Source organism: Mobula birostris, chromosome 3, assembly GCF_030028105.1.
Source record: "Mobula birostris isolate sMobBir1 chromosome 3, sMobBir1.hap1, whole genome shotgun sequence".
NCBI classification, from domain to species: Eukaryota; Metazoa; Chordata; class Chondrichthyes; order Myliobatiformes; family Myliobatidae; genus Mobula; species Mobula birostris.
This window is the reverse complement of record NC_092372.1, coordinates 177086062-177107582: the sequence shown is the minus strand read 5'-3', so window position 1 is coordinate 177107582 and position 21521 is coordinate 177086062. Positions and strand designations below refer to the sequence as shown.

At 39.7% G+C, this 21521-nt stretch overlaps 1 protein-coding gene across 3 annotated transcripts in view; it reads right to left on the bottom strand.

Moving 5' to 3' along the window:
• The window catches only part of mindy3 (MINDY lysine 48 deubiquitinase 3), a 120867-nt gene that overhangs the window by 51685 nt on the left and 47661 nt on the right, over positions 1-21521 (bottom strand). For all 3 annotated transcript variants that reach the window (XM_072253736.1, XM_072253737.1, XM_072253738.1), the window contains one exon: positions 19969-20049. In XM_072253736.1, coding sequence (XP_072109837.1) covers positions 19969-20049 — 81 coding nt within the window. The remainder of the gene's footprint in view (positions 1-19968; positions 20050-21521) is intronic.

Sequence of the window (21521 nt, the reverse complement as noted above, 5' to 3'; positions counted from 1 at the left end):
TGGCCAGCAGTCCATTCCATGCACTCACCACTCTCTGTGTAAAAATCTTACCCCTGATATCCCCTCTGTACCCACTTCCAAGCACCTTAAAACTACTCTCTCGTGCTAGCCATTTCAGCCCTGGAAAAAAGCCTCCGACTATCGACATGATCAATAGCTCTCATCATCTTATACACCTCTATCAGGTCACCTCTCATCCTCCAAGGAAAAAAGACTGAGTTCACTCAACCTATTCTCGTAAGGCATGCTCCCCAATCCAGGCAACATCCTTGTAAATCTCCCCTGCACCCTTTCTATGGTTTCCACATCCTTCCTATAGTGAGGCGACCAGAACTGAGCACAGTACTCCAAGTGGGGTCTGACCAGGGTCCTATATAGCTGCAACATTACTTCTCGGTTCTTAAACTCAATCCCACGATTGAAGGCCAATGCACCATATGCTTTCTTAACCACAGAGTCAACCTGCGCAGCTGCTTTGAGCGTCCTATGGACTTGGACCCCAAGATCCCTCTGAGCCTCCACACTGCCAAGAGTCTTGCCATTAATACTATATTCTGTCATCATATTTGACCAACAAACTGAACCACCTCACACTTATCTGGGTTGAACTCCATCTGCCACTTCTCAGCCCATTTTTGCATCCTATCAATGTCCCGCTGTAACCTCTGACAGCCCTCCACACTATCCACAACACCTCCACCCTTTGCATCATCAGCAAATTTGCTAACCTATCCCTCCACTTCCTCATCCAGGTCATTTATAAATACCACATAGAGTAGGGGTTCAGATCAGGCACAGATCCCTGAGGCACACCACTAGTGACTGACCTCCGTGTAGAATATGACCCATCTACAAACACTCTTCGCCTTCTGTGGGCAAGCCAGTTCTGGATTCACAAAGCAATGTCCCCTTGGATCCCATGCCTCTTTACTTTCTCAATATGCCTTGCATGGGGTACCTTGTCAAATGCCTAGATGAAATCCATATACACTACATCTACTCCTCTACCATCATAATTGTGTTTAGTCACATCCTCAAAAAATTCAATCAGGCTCATAAGGCATGACCTGCCTTTGACAAAGCCATGTTGACTATTCCTAATCATATTATGCCTCTCCAAATGTTCATAAATCCTGCCTCGCAGGATCTTCTCCATCAACTTACCAACCACTGAAATAAGAATACATATGAGAAAAATCTAGCTCTTTCCTAATTTGATCAGAGGTGGAGAGGATCAGTAACTTTAAATTTCCGGGTGTCACTATCTCACAGGACCTATACTGGACACATCATATAAATGTAATTGCAAAGAAAGCACAACAGCGCCTCTACTTCCTCAGGACACTGCAGAGATTCGGCATGTCATCCAAAACCTTAACAAACTTCTATCGATGAGTGGTGGAAAGTGTATTGACTGGTTGCACTATGGCCTGGTATGGGAATACCAATGCTTTTGAGTGGAAAATCCTACAAAAAGTAGTCAGCCCACTACATCATAGGTGAAGCCCTCCCAACCATTGAGCATATCTACCCGAAACATTGCCATAGAAAAGCAGCATCCATCAAAGATCCTCTCCACCCAGGCCATGCTCTTTTCTTGCTGCTGCCATCAGGTAGAAGGTACAAATACCTCAGGACTTGCACCACCAGGTTCAAAAACAGTCACTACCCCTTAACTATCAGGGTCTTGAACACTCACTCTATTTCAGGAGTTCCCACAACTGAAGGTCTCATTCTAAGGATTCTTTGTTTCATGCTCTTGTTATTTATTGCTAGTTATTTATATTTGCACATGCACAGTTTGTTGTTCATTGATCCTGTTTACAGTTACTGTTCTATAGATTTGCTAAGAATCTCAAGATTGTATGTGGTGACATGTATGTACTCTGATAATAAATTTTACTTTGACTCTGAAGAGATTATGCATGTATGTCCTTTCACAAGCCATTTATTTATTATTGCATTGAGAACAGACAATACATTTCTATTTCATTAAATTAATAGAGGGAAATGAATGGGCTCCAAATTCAACGTAGTGATCTGCAGGCCCAAATCTCCACGTGCATCTATCATATAAAAAATGATAAAGCATGTATTTTTTTTAAAAATGTAAGCTAGTGATATACTCAGGCAATCCCTGCATTACAGCCTTCAGGTTACAGATTTGTCTTATTGCTTACTACTTACCAACAATCAGTGACAAAAGGCACTGCTTCTTGAACACAAGCTCACGCAGGTGACGCTATTTAAAAAATGTTCTCTCTAAGCCACATGACGTGTATGCGACTGATGCTAATTAGAAATTGTTCAGAAGTCTCCTGTCTCAAATAAGCAGCATAGTGTCCTAAATATACACAGGAAATCCCAGCTATTTTCTAGATTTATTTTTGTTTTTTAAAAGTTGACCCAACTAAGCAGCTGCTCCAATTAACCAACAGCCCAATTAACTGGAATCCACTGTATATATAATCAGCCTGTGACTTACAACTTGCTGGAATCACTTACTGATGTTAAAGGTTGAGTAAAGTTTGAACCTAGGCAAATGTAAATTTACAGATTCCATCACAGCCTGGAATGGAAACAACAATGCCCTTATCCGGAAAAGTCTACCAAAAGTAATGGATATGGCCTAGTCCATCACAGGTAAAACCCTTCCTACCATTGAGCACATTTGCACAGAATGCTGTCACAGGAAAGCAGCATCCTTCATCAAGAACACCCACTATCCAGGCCATGCTCTCTTCTCTCTGCTGCCATCAAGGAGGTGATACAGGAGCCTCAGGACCTGCACCACCAGTCACTACACCTCAGCCATCAGGCTCTTGAATCAGAAGGGATAATGTCACTCACCCCAGCACTGAACTAGACTCTCATCTCATGTTCTTGATATTTATTGCTTATTACTTCCTTTTTTTTCCTCTTTCTTTTACAGTTTGCTGTTTTTCTGCACACTGCCTGTTGTACTTCCTGCTGGGTGCGGTCTTTCATTGATTCTATTGTGTTATTGTAGTTACTGAGATTGCCTGCAAGAAAATTAATCTCAGGGTTGTATATGGTGACATATGTGCATTGATAATAAATTTATTTTGTAAATTGGCTGCTGTGTTTCCCTACATGATAATTCTTTTTTATTTTGGTTATAGCTTTAAAAACTACAGAAATATTCCAGTAACTGTGTTCAGCTTTGGGACAGATGCCATGATAGAAGATTCTATTCTGCCCCTCCTTGATGCCAGCAAGCTGTTGCCTCATGCCAAATGGATAACTCTTACTAAACTTTCAACACTTGGTTCAGCACCAAATGAAGTATCAGTATATAGGTAAGTTACAGTAGCACTTAGGAATGCTTCAAAAGATTAATGCTTTTCTCTATTTAGTCAGCAAAATTGGAAGAGATTGCAAATCAAGAAGTTTAAGAAATAAGTATTCCCAATTTCCTTTGGTCAACTGGCACCAAAACAGGGGGATGCAATGACTCACTCTGGGACACCACAAGTACCAGCAAAGATTCTTGGGCAGATGTGACAACTAAATGTTTTGTAAAATTGCCGAATAATGTAATTCTCTGGATCAAAAACTAATCTACATTGCAAATTCAACGGACATCATAGCAACTTCTTGTAAAGAGACTTTAATGAAAACGTGAATATAACCTTTTACCTTAAAAAGACAATATTTTTAGAAAAAATTAAGTTAATGGATTTTAATCAAGTTAGTTGCCTTACTGCCTTTAGTGCTACTCAACCTTTAATATCAATAAGTGATTGAAAGGCACTGCTATTCAGAAGGATGAGGCGCCTTTATACATAATTCAAAGTTAATTTGCAGGTTTGATGAACAATTGGTTGTCTGGTGTGGAAGGCGAAACTCAAAACGTCTCAAAGTTTAATATATAAATTTGTAATCAAGCATAAAAAAGATAGAGTGAAAATGGATCTTAAGCAGAATCACCAAGAAAGCAAATGCTACTCAGATCCCTTTAAGCACTTTCCAACAACAATATTGTAACAAATAAACAGGAAACAAACAAAATGCTTGGGTTAGAATGCTTAAAATAATCAAGGTGGGAGAAAGGAAGCTTAGGAGAATTTGATCTGCAGCTCTCACTTTTGCTAGATTCCATATTTAAGTTAAACCATTTGTGTTTATCTAGCAATAAGAATTTTTTTCTGAAGAATTGGACATAAAAGGGTAAAAATAAACAACTAATTTTAGAGCTACTTAAATCCGAAATGGAACGAATCTGCATAACAGCTCCACTAGATAATTTGGCATTTATTAAAAGTAAACAAATAAAACAAAAATAAACAGGCCAAAGATTCAGAGACTAATTGAATTTATGAAAGAAATTCCTGCTCAACAAATCTTTTGGGATTTGTTGAGTGTGAATAGATAAGGGAAAGCTGATTAATATGATGCATTCAGACTTCAATATAGTAACTCGTACAAAATTATTGAACAAAATTAGAGTTCAGAAAGGTATACTGCATGGAAAATTTGCTGGTGGGGGCAGATGCATACAGTTACAGCTCTTGTCCTTTTTGATGGTAGAGGTCACGGTTTGAGGAGATACATGAAAAGCAGCTTTGGGGAATGACAGTAGATGGAATACACAGCCTTAATGCAATGCCAGAGTGTATCAATATTAAGTTGGTGGATTTGGTATCAGCTTTATCCTGGTCTTGTTGGAACTTTCAGTGCCACGCTATTACAGCTCAGAGTATCCCGGAGTTAAGAGTTCAACTCCGGTAGGGTTCAGTAAGGTATGTTTGTATGTCCTTCCCCAGCAATGTTTGGATTTTCTCCAGGTCTCCCGTTTCCTCTCACAATCCAAAGACAAACCAGGTAGGTTAATGGGTCATTGTAAATTATCCTGTGATCAGGCTAGGGTTAATCAGGTTTGTCGGGGGTTGCGGGGCAGGGTGGCTAGAAGGGCCGGAAGGGCCAACTCCATGTAGCTTCAATAGATAAATAAATGAATAGACAACTACAAATACATAAATAAAAACTTCACTTATTCAGGCAAATAGATTGTTCTATCATGCTACAGACTTTACCATTTATCTTGCAGATGAGCAGATGGCTTTAAAGACTCAAGAGGTTAGTCACTTACTGCAGGACATACAAGTTCTGATCTTCTCCTGGTCAGAATATTTATGTAACTCATAGAGATAAGTTTCTAGTCAAGGCTAATAAACTGAATCAAACTAAACCCTTAAAATCAGGAAGGCTGACTCAGGAGAAAAGATACAACTGAGGTTCATTTTAGACAAACTTCAGCCTTTTTCAGGTGCATGCTTTCTTCTGCCACATGCTCAAAATAAGGCACATTGAATTTCTAGCCCACTTATTGTGATTAGTACTATGATCATCAGTCTGCAAAAGTTTGGAAATAACAAAAGATATAACTGCCATTACTACATTAACATGATGTCCAAAAGAAAATTATTTTCATCTTGCCAATTTGAAAAGCTTAACTTTCTATTCTGGCATTCATTCCTTACTTGGGAAAATCCTTACATGGACTTCAGCAATTGCAATATGTAATGCAGTATGACTGATCTTCTAAAACATGCACTTTGGTACAGCATGTTCCAGAAACAAAATTATCCAACTTCCTTTCAATTGCACAAATTTAATGTGGTATCTAAGATCTTGTTTTAGTAAAGGCAACATTTCCCAAAAGTATGTTATTTCAAATTCCTGCTGGTATGTTAAAGAAACTCAATTATAATTTCATTAAAAACAAAGATTTTATCCAGATAATAAAATAGAACAGTGGTTTTTGGACTGGTCAAGGCCTTCAAGGTTAAATGCTGTCAATAAAAGTTACATGTTCTCAAAATCAAGTTATGCAGTGAAATAAATCAAACTTAACTCAGCACTTCTTCTAAATGTCTAGTGGGAAACTCGAAGCAAATATAGGGCATAAAACAAACTAGATGAACAGACACAGTGTCTTGAATAAATACTCAGCCCCCTCAACTATTTTCACATTTTACTGCCTCATTTTCTAAATTTAAAATATTTTTGAGCTAATCTACAGAACATTGTGCATCATGTCAAAACAAAAGAAAAATTCCAAAACCTGTTAACCATTTACTAAAACTTAAAAACCAAAATTGTGAGGCTGAAAAAGTATTCATCCCCTTTCTAAGTACTATGTTAACTTTCCTCAGCAGCAAGATACCATTACCTTACTTGTTGATTTAATATTCTTTGATATGTTGATGTAGAAAATTGGAGGATCATCTGTTTTCAATGAACTCATAAGAATAAAGACTCCCTCCTTCTGTAAGGTCCAATCATATGGTAAATTTTCAACAGAACAGACCAAAATGAAGACAAAAGAGCATTCAAGACAAGTCTGGGAAATGGTAATAGAGCACAAATCTGAGGAAGGGTACAAGACCATGTCAAATGCACTGAACATCTCTCAGAGCTCAGTGCAGTCCATCGTGAAAAAGTGGACAGCATGTGAAACCGCAGCCACACTGCTGTCCCTCTAAACTTAGTTGCCAGAGAAGAGTGGACTCGTAAGAGGCTACTGTGATCCAACAGTCACTCTGAACGAGCATCAGAGGTCAGTAGCTGCAACTGGAGATGGAATTGATGGCTCTACAATCTCTAAGGTCTTGCACAAGGAGTGTATTTATAGACGAGTGGCAAGGAAGAAGCCCTGGCTAAAAAAAAAAGCAAAAGCTTGCCCTTAAAGACCTTACAAAGCATCACTTAGAAGCTATTGTAAAGATGCAGAAGAAGGTCTTAAGGTTGGATGAGATTAAAGTGGAACATTTTGGCCTCAACACTAAGTAATACATGTAGAGTAAATATAATACTGTGCATCATCCAGGTAATAAAATTTCTACTGTAAAGTATGGTGGAGATAGCATCATGCCATGGGGATGCTTTTAAGCAGCAGGGACTGGAAATCTGGTCAATATTGATGAGAAGATAATTGTTGATAAATACAGAGAGATCCTGGATAAAAACTTGCCAGCCTCTGCCAGAAAGCTTGAACTAGGGAGGAAGTTCATCTTTCAGCAGTATAGTGACACAAAGCACATCACCAGGACAAGCATGGAGTGACTTGGTGAGGCAAACTGATGTCCTTCAGTGGCCCAGTCAGAGTCCTGACCTTAACCCGATCGAACATCTCTGGCAAGACCTCAATATTGCTGCCCACTACCACTCCCCAACTAACCTTGCACAACTTGAGAAATTCTGCAATGAGGAATAGACAAATCTTGCACCATCACTTTCTGCAAAGCTAATGGAGATTCATCCAAAAAGACTACTGGCTATAATAGATGCAAGAGATGTTTCAACTAAGTTATGAGCAAAGGGTATGAATACCTTTGAACTGCTGTCATTTCAGCTTTTGAATTTTTTAGTTCTTTATGCTTTACAATTTTCCCTGTTTTTAGGATCTATCATGAAAAAAAGCACATGATTCCCAAATAAATATGATCAGTTAAATTTATCAAAATCCCTGATTGTGTATTCATTTATGTGAACAAAGGGTTGGGGGCTGAATACTTTTTTCAAGGCACTGTACATATTATGGAGTACATTATATTTTTCAAAAATATTAGGCCACCTATGCAAACTGAACAGTTTCTAAGAAATAAACCTACTGACCCAGTTCCATAAATCTTAAACTGCCATAATGCAAATATAAAGACTCTAAAACCATCTTAGCATTAATCCCACGACATGTGACAGGACATTGCACAAGTGTACAAAGCTGATAATTTCTAACCTGAAACTGCATTCCAAGAGATTTTATCTACAAACATCTCTAAACTGTACTACAAAATAAAAAGTTTAAAATGGGAATTGCTACTTTTCTTAAACAATATTAGTGTTTACATATAGGATATGAGTTGAATGTAGTAACAGCCTTCATATTTGTACTTTTAAGACTAACACAAATCACACAATTATCATTTAAATAAATTAAGTAATATTTACACTGTTTTCACTTTGACACAAGAGTCATTTTCTCTTGATGTGTCAAAAAAGCCAAATTAAATCCACTGTGATTCAATGTTGTAAAACAAAACATGAAGACTCCGGCGGGGATGGGGGGGGTGAATAGTTTTTATAGGCACTGTATATAGAAGTGGGTATTTTTACATTTGGGTCATTTTTAGCATTACAGTGGCTCTATAGATTTGCAATGTTTTTCTCTACCCATAAAATACGCCCCATTGATAAAAACTTTCTATACTGACTGAAAACATTAACTTTCTGTCGATAAATTATTTGCCTGGTCAGCAATAAAGGGGCACTAAGCTCCCATGTGATTTGGAAACAGATGTTATATAATGAGCAAGCTAGGTATAAGTTTCCATACTTCATCACCTAAGAGATTTTGCACAAAGAAAATTAATCAATAGGATATACAGATGACACTCTAAAATAGCAAACCTTAAAAAAAAACTAATACCAAGTAATGACTCCTATTTCTTCCCCCATAGCAAAAGAGCTGATTCAACAGTAATTATGCCTTTGGAGACAACACACAGAAACAGGCCCAAGGCCCATCTGGTCCATGCCAACCATGAATCTCAACTAATCTAATCCTATCTGCCTGCATTTGGACTACATTGCTCTAAATCACACCTATCTATATACATTTCTAAGCAACTTCTAAATGCATCAACCACTACTTCTGGAAGCTCATGCCACATACAGACCATCCTCAAAGGTTGTCTTTAACGTTATTAAATCTTTCCCCCTTCGGCCCAAAACTAAGCCCTTTAATTCTTGGCTCTCCAACCCTAGGAAAAAGACTGGGCACTCACCCTATTTATGCCCTACACCACAGTAAAGTCACCTCTCACGTTCCTGTGTTGTAGCATGTGCAGTCCAAGTCTGCACAACCTCTCTCTAAAACTCAGTCACCCAAGTCCTGTTTACAGCCACAAATATTTACTACACTCTTTCCTGCCTACTGCAGGTACACCAATGTCATGTACAACTGCAACATAATATCCCAACTTCCATACTCAATGCCTTGACTTAAGTCCAGTATGCCAGAAGCCTCCTTTAACACCCTGAATGCTTAATTTTATTACAAACTACCAATCTGCTGTTGATTTCTTATGTAATGATTGAATATCATCAGTACCATCATCTCCTCAAAACTGATCAATAAGCTCCAAGACCTTGGCCTTAATACGTCCTTGTGCAATTGGATCCTCAGTCAGTTCAGATTGGTAAAACATCTCCTCCACAATTTCTGCACACTGAACTTCCATTGATTCTGTTATAGTTACTATTTTATAGATATACTGAGTATGCCCACAAGAAAATGAATCTCAGAGTTGTTTATGGCAACATATATGTACTTCGATGATTAAATTTATTTCAAACATTAATGATTACAGTACATGCTATAGAAGAAAAGAATAATGCAAACAACTTCTGGATTTTTTTAAGTTTAATTGCACATTTATAGATGCCAATCATTGCTGTCTGCTTGCAGTAAATGCTGGCAGTTCTACACCAATCTCATCAAATTCTGCACCGCTATTTCAAAATTAAGATATTGCCACCTCTACAAATCGTAAGTTATAAGTTTATACTTCTAGTTACCTTAATGGATTTATACATACTGAACACTGTCTATGCATTATCTTTCCACTGCCTTGTTCAATCAGTGAAAGCTCCAGATAGCATGGAAGAGGAAACATTTATAGTCAAGCTTGTATTTCAAAATTAAGTTACTATTACAGCTGAAAATGGTCTTCAATAAACCTGGCCAGTATCTCGCCGGAAAAAATCTATTTGGATTAGCTACTGTCTCCACAGAATATGACAGTCCAGGAAGATTCATTCCAGAAGGCTCACTGAAGAATAACAGGATAAATGCAACTAAATCACTGATCAAGAATTCTTTTGTTAAAAAGAGTAAATCTAACTCAAACTATTTAAAAATTGTGATATGGCTATGTTACTGGGCGATATTAAAGCAGCATATATCACAGGGGTCCCATGATAGACTCTAAGGGTAGAGGTGAATAACAATGATCATCTGGTATCGTGAAATAAAATGACAGCAAGTTCTTGTCTCTCACAGTGAATATCATATCCATTGTGCATCTAAATCACTGGAATCCACACAGAACTGTGGATAAATGGTTGAGGAAGACCCCAGTGACAACAACCTTTTTGGCAGTGAGCACAGACCCCTCTGCAGCCTCTGCTCTCAGAATGGTCTCCATTCTTGAAAATAGTCACGATTATGATAAGTGTCTCTGGATACACCCTCCTCACCTCAGATGAGAATGCAAACTTATAATCAGAACTCCTCTCAACCAAATTTTAGAACTCCATTATTCGTAACTTCTGCACTCAAGTCTTTGTTGGTTTTTATCCAGCACATAGTCTTTATAATTGATCAGTGAGAATTGGACCAGATCATTTGATGTCAAGGGAATGTCACGCCAAGTACAGACTTACTAAGCGATCACCAAATTACTTTCTTGTAAAGTTATCTCCAGCCCTGACTCTCTGGGGTGGGCCTTGACATGCATGGTTGTAAATGGCCTTGACATTGTTGAAGGATCCCTGTGTGCCAAGGCTATCAGAGACTAGCTTGAATGCCAGTGCTTTTTCAATCAACAAATTGTTTTTTTAGGGGAGGGTTTTATGCAGATACTAGCTGTCAGACACTTGTAGAGTTATTCCAAAATTTACCAGTCACAATGGTTTCCGTTAAGAAAATTCAAGATACTCTTCATGAATGTCAATTATAGTGGCCACTCAATTTGTAACTTCTGTGTTCGAAATCAACAGGTTGTCTATAAAACACTGAAATGCCCTCCCATTCTGGAGGACCTTGAGACTTTTAAAATTAATTTTCAAGCTTATATGTTTCTGTTTCCATTGCTACTTAGGGTTACAGTTACTTCTCAGTTTTGGCTTTGTAGCAGTTTTTACTTAAAGACAGAGTTGGTTGGCATAGAGAAAATGCTCTGAGAAACTCATGCAGTGAAGTGCTGGGTCTGGAATGATTTTCTTCCACCAAACAAAAACAGCTTCCTAATGCAAGGTCTGACTCCAACAAATCATGATAATGATCTGCTTGGAGTAATGCCTTGCTCATTCATGTTTAATAGGGATGTTTGAATCCAAACTTCATACTAAAAAAGCATCTGAACTATTCATCTTTTTAGATTATGTTTAGATTATGACCTTGAAGGGCTATTACGGTGATCCATTACTATGGTTAAAAGATACACAATACTTAACAGAGATTGTAATGTTTAAAATGCTTAAATGGAGCGAAGTAAATAAGTCATCAAACCATATCAAGGCAGATGATCACGATCTAAGAGAAAAAACAAAAGAAAAGCCAAGAGCTTTAGGCAGCAAATTCCAGAGCATTGAGTGTCTTGGCAACCGAAAGCAAAGGAGCCTATGGTGAAGCAATTAACTCTGGGGATGAGCAAAAGGCCAGAAACAAAAGAAAACATATGAGAGGGTTATGGTGCTGGGAGGGATTACATAAATACTGCAGGCCAAGACATAGGAGGATTTAAAAATAAGCAAAGGAATTTTAAATCCGAGGCATTATTTTATTAGGAGACAATGTAAGTTACTAAGAACACAGATGATGGTTGAATCTAATTTCATGTGTGTTAGGACATAATTAGCTCAGACTTAGACATAAGTTGCCTAAATCTTAAATTCAGGTAAATCTTTTCTCAAGTGTTAATTTGTGTTCCAAATACTAGCATAAGAACTGCACTTCTTTAAAAAAAAATCAGGTTTTTCAAACACATCAATAGTTGCCAAAAACTATTTAATGGCTTAGTAATTCTGATACAATAACAAACAAATTGTTACAAACTGTTTTATTTTTATTTCTGTACTCTTACGATTTGTGTGTCTCATGAATATATCAATCTTTAGTCCTCAATTTATTATCTACTTGCTAGCCGGTGACAGCATTTCCTCGAACTAAATTTTATTAGTAAAATCAAGACTGCAAAGAGTTCAGATATGAATGTTGAAACTGACAACCAAAGCTAAAACTAGAGTCCAATAATGTTAGAACTAGAAATATGTGAGCTCAGTGATTGTGCAGATTACATTATCTTAAAATTGATTTGCTGGCAAACATGACACCTAGGTTGCAAACCATCTCATTCAATTTCAGACAGGTACTGGTAATGGAGTACAGTCCGCAAGACTCTAAGGCAGGGGTCAAAGTTGATACATACTGAAAACAAAAGAAAAAATAACTTCTGTAGCAGAATTTTGAATAGAAAAATATTCAATCTGTTTCACGATTTTTAATGTACTTTGACCATATCTGGCAAAACAGTTCAATAATGACTAAAATAATGCTAGGTAACAGTAAAAAGGTGTATTACATTAACAGTAGTGCAAAATCTACCAATGACTGCTGAAGCAATGCATTAGTTGTTAGGCAAAATGAAAAAGAAGGGATTTACTTAGTGGAGATCTATTCTTTTGCCATTTCCGAGTTAGTGACACCCACAGAAAATACAGGTTTGCAGTCAGGACATTATCATTGCTATTGCAAGCTGTGTCCTGTTTCTGTGGAAACTTGATTTTAAAATGTTCTGGCTTCTTGCCTTCTCCAGTGTTTTTCTCCAAATGCCCACCACTGAAAATGAATCTTATGCATTCCAAGTTAGGTCAGAGGTGATACTTCTGGAGAAGGGAAAGACCCGCTAACTATGAGCAGTGACAATATCGGGTTGTAAAAACAAATTAATTCCCACCAACTTCAAAAACCCACTCATGAGAGGATTACCCCGAAAACTACTAGGTGCAATAGAGGAGAGCGAAACCCGATGCTGCAGATTGGTTTCATCTCTGTCAGTAGAGCCATCAGTTTTAACTGATATAACAGCTGTCACAGCTTGCCTACTTTGTAAAAACAAAAGGCCATTGGGCCACCTTAGACATCCTGGAGACGATTCTAAGTAACACCATTGGATTTATACAGTCCTTTGCACTGTAATTTACACCTTTGGATTGGGACTACAGAGCGTCGTGGGAGCTGAATTCTGAAGGAAGGCAGTTTTTTTAAAAACTTCTTCGAGTGCAAGAAGGGCGAGACTGCGCAGGCGCATAACATCAACAGGACCGCGCGGAGAGTTTAAGAAGGCAGGTTGCTACCAACGGCTCTCCTTTGGATTGGGATTACAGAGCGTCATGGGAGCTGAATTCTGAAGGAAGGCAGTTTTTTTTTTAAAAACTTCTTCGAGTGCAAGAAGGGCGAGACTGCGCAGGCGCGTGACGTCAACAGGCCCACGCGAAGAGTTTAAAAAGGCAGGTTGCTACCAACGCTCTCCTTTGGATCGGGACTACAGAGCGTCACGGGAGCTGAATTCTGAAGGAAGGCAGTTTTTTTTAAAAAAACTTCTTCAAGTGCAAGAAGGGCGAGACTGCGCAGGCGCGTGATGTCAACAGGACCGCGCGGAGAGTTTAAAAAGAGACCACCTTATACAGCGGGCAGCTGTCGGAGCGGGCAGCGGAGTGAGCGGTAGCAGAGTGTAGGGCTTCGGCGGTAAACGGGCAGAGGCGAGAGCGAAGCTACAACTCTTTTTTTCTCCCCCCCCACCCCACCCCTTTCGTGAATCGGCCCGGACAGACAGGAACAGCAGGGCTCTCACAGCTAACGGTACGAGCTAACGGTTTAAAAAGTTCATCTGTTTGGCGAGGTAAGTGGGTGAGTAGACTTATCTTTCCTGTTTCATTCCTGTAGAATTAGGTAGCATGCCTGCAGGGTTAGTGCTTTGTTCAGGGTGTCAGATGTGGGAATCCTGGGAGACCTCCAGCCTCCCTGATGGCCACATCTGCGCCAGGTGCACCGAGTTGCAGCTCCTTAGAGACCGTGTTAGGGATCTGGAGCTGCAGCTTCATGACCTACTGCTTATCAGGGAAAGTGAAGAGGTGATAGACAGAAGCTACAGGAAGGTAGTCATCCTAGGCTACAGGGGTCAGAAAACTGGGTCACTGTCAAGAGAGGGAAGGAAAATGCCCGGATAGTGGAGAGCACACCTGTGGCTGTCCCTCTCAGCAACAAATATCTTGTTCTGGATGCTGTTGAGGGGGATGACCTGACAGAGGACGCCCACGGTGACTGGGTCTCTGGCACTAAGCCTGGCACTGTTGTGCAGGAGAGAAGGAGGGAGAAGAGAAATGCGGTAGTCGTAGGGGATTCCATAGTCAGGGGAACAGACAGGAGATCCTGTGAGCCTGACAGAGATACCCGCATGGTGTGTTGCCTCCCAGGTGCCAGGGTACGGGATGTCTCGGATCGGATCCTGAATATTCTAAAGGGGGAGGGAGAGCAGCCAGTTGTCTTGGTACATGTTGGTACCAATGACATAGATAGGACAAAGGAGGAGGACCTGAAGAGAGATTTCCAGGAGGAAATAGGAAGGAAGCTGAGAAGCAGGACCTCCAGGGTAGTAATCTTGGGATTGCTACCTGTGCCACGTGCTAGCGAGGGCAAGAGTAGTACGATCAGGCAGATGAGTGCGTGGCTGAGAGACTGGTGTAGGGGGCAAGGCTTCAGATTCTTGGATAACTGGGATCTCTTCTGGGAGAAGTATGACCTGTTCAAAAAGGACAGGTTACACCTGAACCCGAAGGGGACCAATATCCTGGCGGGGTAGTTTAATAGAGCTGTTAGGGAGGGTTTAAACTAATTTGGCAGGGGGATGGGAACCGGAATGATAGAGCGGAGGAAGGGGAAAACAGAAATAAACCTAAGATAGTGAGCAGTAAAGATGTCAGGAAAGACAGGCAGGTGATGGGGCAAATTTGTAGCCATTGGGATGAGTTGCAGTGAAATCAAAGCAAAAAACTATCAAATACTGGTCTTAAGGTGTTGTACTTAAATGCACGCAGCATAAGGAATTAGGTGGATGATCTTGTTGTACAGCTACAGATTGGCAGGTATGATATTGTGGCCATCACTGACACCTGGCTAAAGGATGCATGTCTCTGGGAGCTGAACGTCCAAGGATACACGGTGTATCGGAAGGATAGGAAGGTAGGCAGAGGGGGAGGCGTGGCTTTAGTGGTAAGAAATGATATTAAATCATTAGAAAGAGGTGATATAGGATCGGAAGGTGCAGAATCTTTATGGGTTGAGCTAAGAAATAGCAGGGGTAAAAGGACCCTGATGGCAGTTATTTATAGGCCTCCAAACAGCTGCAGGGATGTGGACTACAAATTACAACTGGAAATAGAAAAGGCTTGTCAAAAGGGCAGTGTTATGATAATTGTGGGGGATTTTAACATGCGAGTAGATTGGGAAAATCAGGTCAGCACTGGATCTCAAGAGAGAGAATTTGTAGAATGTCTGCGAGATGGCTTTTTAGAACAGCTTGTTGTTGAGCCCACTAGGGGATCGGCTGTACTGGATTGGGTATTGTGTAATGAACCGGAGGTGATTAGAGAGATTGAGGTGAAGGAACCCTTAGGAGACAGTGATCATAACATGATTGAGTTCACTGTGAAATTAGAAAAACAGAAGCCAAAATCTGATGCATCGGTATTTCAGTGGAGTAAAGGAAATTACAGTGGCATGACAGAGGAACTGGCCAAAGTTGACTGGAAAGGGACACTGGCGGGAAAGACAGCAGAGCAGCAGTGGCTGGAGTTTATGCGAGAAATGAGGAATGTGGAAGACAGGTATATTCCAAAAACGAAGAAATTTTCGAGTGGAAAAAGGATGCAACCATGGTTGACAAGAGAAGTCAAAGCCAAAGTTAAAGCAAAGGAGAGGGAATACAAGGAAGCAAAAATTAGTGGGAAGACAGAGGATTGGGAAGTTTTTAAAACCTTACAAAAGGAAACCAAGAAGGTCATTAAGAGAGAAAGGATTAACTATGAAAGGAAGCTAGCAAATAATATCAAAGAGGATACTAAAAGCTTTTTCAAGTATATAAAGAGAAAAAGACAGGTGAGAGTAGATATAGGACCGATAGAAAATGATGCTGGAGAAATTGTAATGGGAGATAAGGAGATGACGGAGGAATTGAATGAGTATTTTGCATCAGTCTTCACTGAGGAAGACATCAGCAGTATACTGGACACTCAAGGGTGGTAGGGAAGAGAAGTGTGCGCAGTCACAATTACGACAGAGAAAGTACTCAGGAAGCCATGCTGAGTTCTGCCTATCTTGTCATATGCCTCCAGGTACTCTGTAACCTCATCCTTGATAATCGACTCCAACAACTTCCCAACCACTGATGTCAAGCTAACAGGTCTATAATTTCCTTTTTGCTTCCTTGCCCCCTTCTTAAATAGCAGAGTGACATTTGCAATCTTCCAGTCTTCCAGAACCATGCCAGAATCTATCGACTTTTGAAAGATCATCGCTAATGCCTCCGCAATCTCCACAGCTACTTCCTTCAGAACACGAGGGTGCATTCCATCTGGTCCAGGAGATTTATCTACTATTTAAGAAGGGGGCAAGGAAGCAAAAACGAAAATCCTGCCTGACAAACCTATTACAATTTTTTGAGGAAATTACCAGTAGGCTAGACAAGGGAGATGCAGTGGATGTTGTATATTTGGATTTTGAGAAGGCCTTTGACAAGGTGCCACATATGAGGCTACTTCACAAGATAAGAGCCCATGGAATTACGGGAAAGTTACATACGTGGATAGAGCGTTGGCTGATTGGCAGGAAACACAGAGTGGGAATAAAGGGATCCTATTCTGGTTGGCTGCCGGTTACCAGTGGTGTTCCACAGGGATCAGTGTTGGGGCCACTTCTTTTTACATTGTACATCAACGATTTGGATTATGGAATAGGTGGCTTTGTTGCTAAGTTTGCTGACGACACGAAGATAGGTGGAGGGGCCAGTAGTGCTGAGGAAACGGAGAGTCTGCAGAGAGACTTGGATAGATTGGAAGAATGGGCAGAGAAGTGGCAAATGAAGTACAATGTTGGAAAGTGTATGGTTATGCACTTTGGCAGAAAAAATAAATGGGCAGACTATTATTTAAATAGGGAAAGAATTCAAAGTTCTGAGATGCAACGGGACTTGGGAGTCCTCATACAGGATACCCTTAAAGTTAACCTCCAGGTTGAGTCAGTAGTGAAGAAGGTGAATGCAATGTTGGCATTCATTTCTAGAGGAATAGAGTATAGGAGCAGGGATGTGATGTTGAGGCTCTATAAGGCGCTGGTGAGACCTCACTTGGAGTACTGTAGGCAGATTTGGTCTCCTTATTTAAGAAAGGATGTGTTGACGTTGGAGAGGGTACAGAGAAGATTCACTAGAATGATTCCGGGAATGAGAGGATTAACATATCAGGAACGTTTGTCCGCTCTTGGACTGTATTCCTTGGAGTTTAGAAGAATGAGGGGAGGCCTCATAGAAACATTTTGAATGTTAAAAGGCATGGACAGAGTGGATGTGGCAAAGTTGTTTCCCATGATGGGGGAGTCTAGTACGAGAGGGCATGACTTAAGGATTGAAGGGCACCCTTTCAGAACAGAAATGCAAAGAAATTTTTTTAGTCAGAGGGTGGTGAATCTATGGAATTTGTTGCCACGGGCAGCAGTGGAGGCCAAGTCATTGGGTGTATTTAAGGCAGAGATTGATAGGTATCTGAGTAGCCAGGGCATCAAAGGTTATGGTGAGAAGGCGGGGGAGTGGGACTAAATAGGAGAATGGATCAGCTCATGATAAAATGGCGGAGCAGACTCGATGGGCCGAATGGCCTACTTCTGCTCCTTTGTCTTATGGTAATTCATATTAGAGACAATTAATCTCCATTATAAAATCAAAATAACATCAATAATGGCATTAAGATTAAGGATTAAATTCTAGTCTAAAATTTTAACTGAATATCCTGAAAATATTTAGGTCCAATTTTGAAAATTTTGAATTAAAATATCTGAATAAAGTATTGCATGATACTTACTGTAAAAAATCATTTAGAAAAAAAATCAAAAATTCATTCATTTCAAGCACTTCAAAACATTGACAAGTCAAATAAAAGTTCTATGGTCAAGGAATGAACAGCCTTTCAACTCCCTAAAGACTCTGAACTGTATGAGTATTATCAAATAGTCTTCATTTGTCTCTACTCATGTAGCACCAAAAACACTAGATGCAAAACAGTGTCCACATCCAAACACTTTTACCCTTGTTCTTGGTTGTTAAAGGTTTAGAACGTGCTGTTTTAGTAGACTAGGTAACTGAAGTGCACTTTGTAGATGGTAAACAATGGAGTGGTGCAGCAGTGGAGAGAACAACAGTACAGCACAGCAGAGACAAGACACTTCAGCCCACCATGTCTGCACCAACTGTAATGTTATTCCAGCTAATCCTACTAGAATGATTTAGGAAATATCAATGAAGCCGGCAGTTTTGTTCTGGATGGTGTTGAATTTGAGTTTATAGTTTTGTATTCATGTAGGTAGGTGGAGAATATTTCATCTAACTTCTGACTTGGTCCTTGGAGATGTAGATCAATGATTTCAGGAAGTGAGTCACTCATTACAGGGTATCTGCCCTCTGATCTTCTTGTGTAGCCATGGAATTGTAGATGGTCCAGTTGAACTTTTGGGCAATAGTCACCCCCAGGGTACTGATGGTGGAACACCATGCAATTTTCACACCAGTGAATGGAAATGGCAGGTAGTTAAGACTCTTGCTGTCAATGGCCACTGCCTCGCACATTTGTGGCAGGTATCTTACTTGCTAGTTATTAGCTAATGCTTGAACCATTTTCAGTCTTGCTGCCTGTAGGCATGGATGGCTTCATTTTCTGAGGAGTTTCCAATTTAATTCAACATTAAGCAATCAGCAACCCCCACTTATAACATTTTGATGGCAGGAAATTCCCGGTGTGGCCTCCTGTATATCAGTGAGACCCGTCGTAGATTGGGAGACTGCTTTGTTGAGCACCTACACTCCATCTGCCAGAAAAAGTGAGATCTCCCAGTGGCTAGCTATTTTAATTCCATTTCCCATTCCGAAATGTCAGTCCACAGCCTCCTCTACTGCCGCGATGAGGCCATACTCAGGTTGCAGCAGCAACACCTTATATTCCGTCTGGGAAACCTTCCAACCAGATGGTACGAACATCAACTTCTCAAACTTCTGGTAATGGGTCCCTCCCCTCTCCATTCCCCATTCTCATTTCCCTCTCACCATATCTCCTTACCAGTCCCCCACCTCCCTCTGGTGCTCCTCCCCATTCCCTTTCTTCCATGGCCTTTTGTCCTCTCTTATCAGATTCCACCTTCTTCAGCCCTTTAACTCTTTCACCAATCAACTTCCCAGCTCTTTACTTCACCCCTCACCCCCTCCTGGCTTCAACAATCTCTTACTATCTTGTATTTCTTCCTCACCGCACCCCCCCCCACCTTCTTACTCTGACCTCATCTTTCTTCTCCAGTTTACTCCTTTCAATAGATGCTGCTTGGCCTGTTGAGTTCCTCCAGCATTTTGTGTGCGTTGCTTGGATTTCCAGTATCTAAAAATTTTCTCTTGTATATAACATTGTTATTTTAGTTTGTTTCTACTATGTCCCTCATGATTGTAACATATTGTGCTCATGCTGCAAAAAGTCTATCTTCAAAACACGAGAATCAACTTCAATCTGATCTGCCAATCTACCCCTACAAAAGCAAATCCCATACTGGGACACAAATCAGTTTCTACTCATTTGTACTGAACCGACATCTTTACATAACACAAGTGGGAACATTATGCAAAAATAAAGATGAATGTTACAGACCACAAGTTCCTTATCTGTGAAACAAATATTGATAAATAATTGGAATCAAAATATGACTACCTACATGAAGCAAATGGCAAAATAGGAAAATAGATATATTTGTGGAAAACACATACTTTTCAAAATGCAGTTGACTATATATCAAAAATAGCGAAATAAATAATAGTAACATTTAACCAATCGTATCAACATAGCTCAGATTACCTTCGCAAAGAATACAGTTAGATGAGTTTCACTGCCAAGTATCCAAATGGGAAATTTTGGTGACTTCAGGAATGTTCCTACCTATAAATGAATAAACATTATTAAAATAAAATAGAACACAAGGCACATAACAAATGATTACAAGCCTTGGAGATAAGGCCACTAAAACACAAACATTTTTATAAACCAAATTGTTTTAAGCTGACACAAGTTGGGGTTATGGAGGCAGCATGCGTTTAAAAATAAAATCATACAGAACAAAGGAACCTATTTCTTGTTACTGAATGCTAATACATGTAAACTCAATTCTAAAACATTTAATTAATTTAAATTTGATCTACTAGAAATCTGGCTCCAATGTTCGGAATGATCATTAAATAATTATAAAAAGTAATAAATATTTGCTCCAAAACTAACACCAGCAAAGCTGATCCAACTAAAAATAAATCAAGTTGACTGACTTCCTTAATTAAGCACAGCACTGAGATTCCAGCTAAATATTTGCATATCTTCCATTCTTTGCTGCCACTTATTTTCCTGCTATTTTTCTGCATATTCACGATGAACTGCACTAAACTCCAAGGTATGCTCAATGCCTTTGAAATGATCCTGTACCTTTCCCCAGATTTGTGTTTCCCTGACTTGCCTTGAATGCCCTTTTATCTTCAATACGTGCTGGTCTGTTGAAAATCTATCATACTGTTGGCCCTTACAAAGAGATGGTGTATCTATTCTTAGGAATTTATTGAAAAGAGCTGAGCCTCCAATTTTCTACATCAACAAATTGGGTGAGTTGGTATATATTGCACCTGAGGAAAGTTACAGGGAATAAATATTTATTCAGCCTCACAATTTTGGTTTTTAATTTTTAGTAAATTGTTGACAGGTTTTGCAATTTTTATTTTGATGTGACATGATGCATAATATTTTGTAGATTAGCTCAAAAATCTTACTTCAATATATATTGAATGCAGAAAATGAGCCAGTAAAATGTGAAAGTAGTTGTGGGGAGCTGAATACTTTTTCAAGGCACTATATTCTTATTTCAAATTCCAGCAATGGATGTTTCTGGCAACTATACTAAGTACAGGAGTGAGAAGGGATACTTTCCAGCTACAGCTCCATAACAGGCAAGCACAGCACAATCCAGGTCAAAGCATCGTACTTTAACTGGCAACAAGGGAGTTCAGGAAGTTAGGTGCTAAGTTAAAGGGCAGGACCTCCAGAGTCATGATCTCAGGATTGCTACCTATGCCATGTGCCAGTGAGGCCAGAAATAGGCATCTACCAGTTTAAGTATTTGTCCTCTGCTACCATGGACAATCAGTACAATGGAATGTTTAATGCAAGTCAGGCAACACCTTGGCTTGGAAATCATCTTTCCTCACAAGTGGACTTGTACCTTTCACTCCAGAGCCTAACATAAAAGTCTGGAGGCCACTGCCATAAGACAGTTACTGTAACAGCATGCCACTAGAATAAAATTCGCCACATCATATGACATGACTGCAAAGGGAGCTTGGTGCCAAATTAAAGGTCAGGACCTCCAGAGT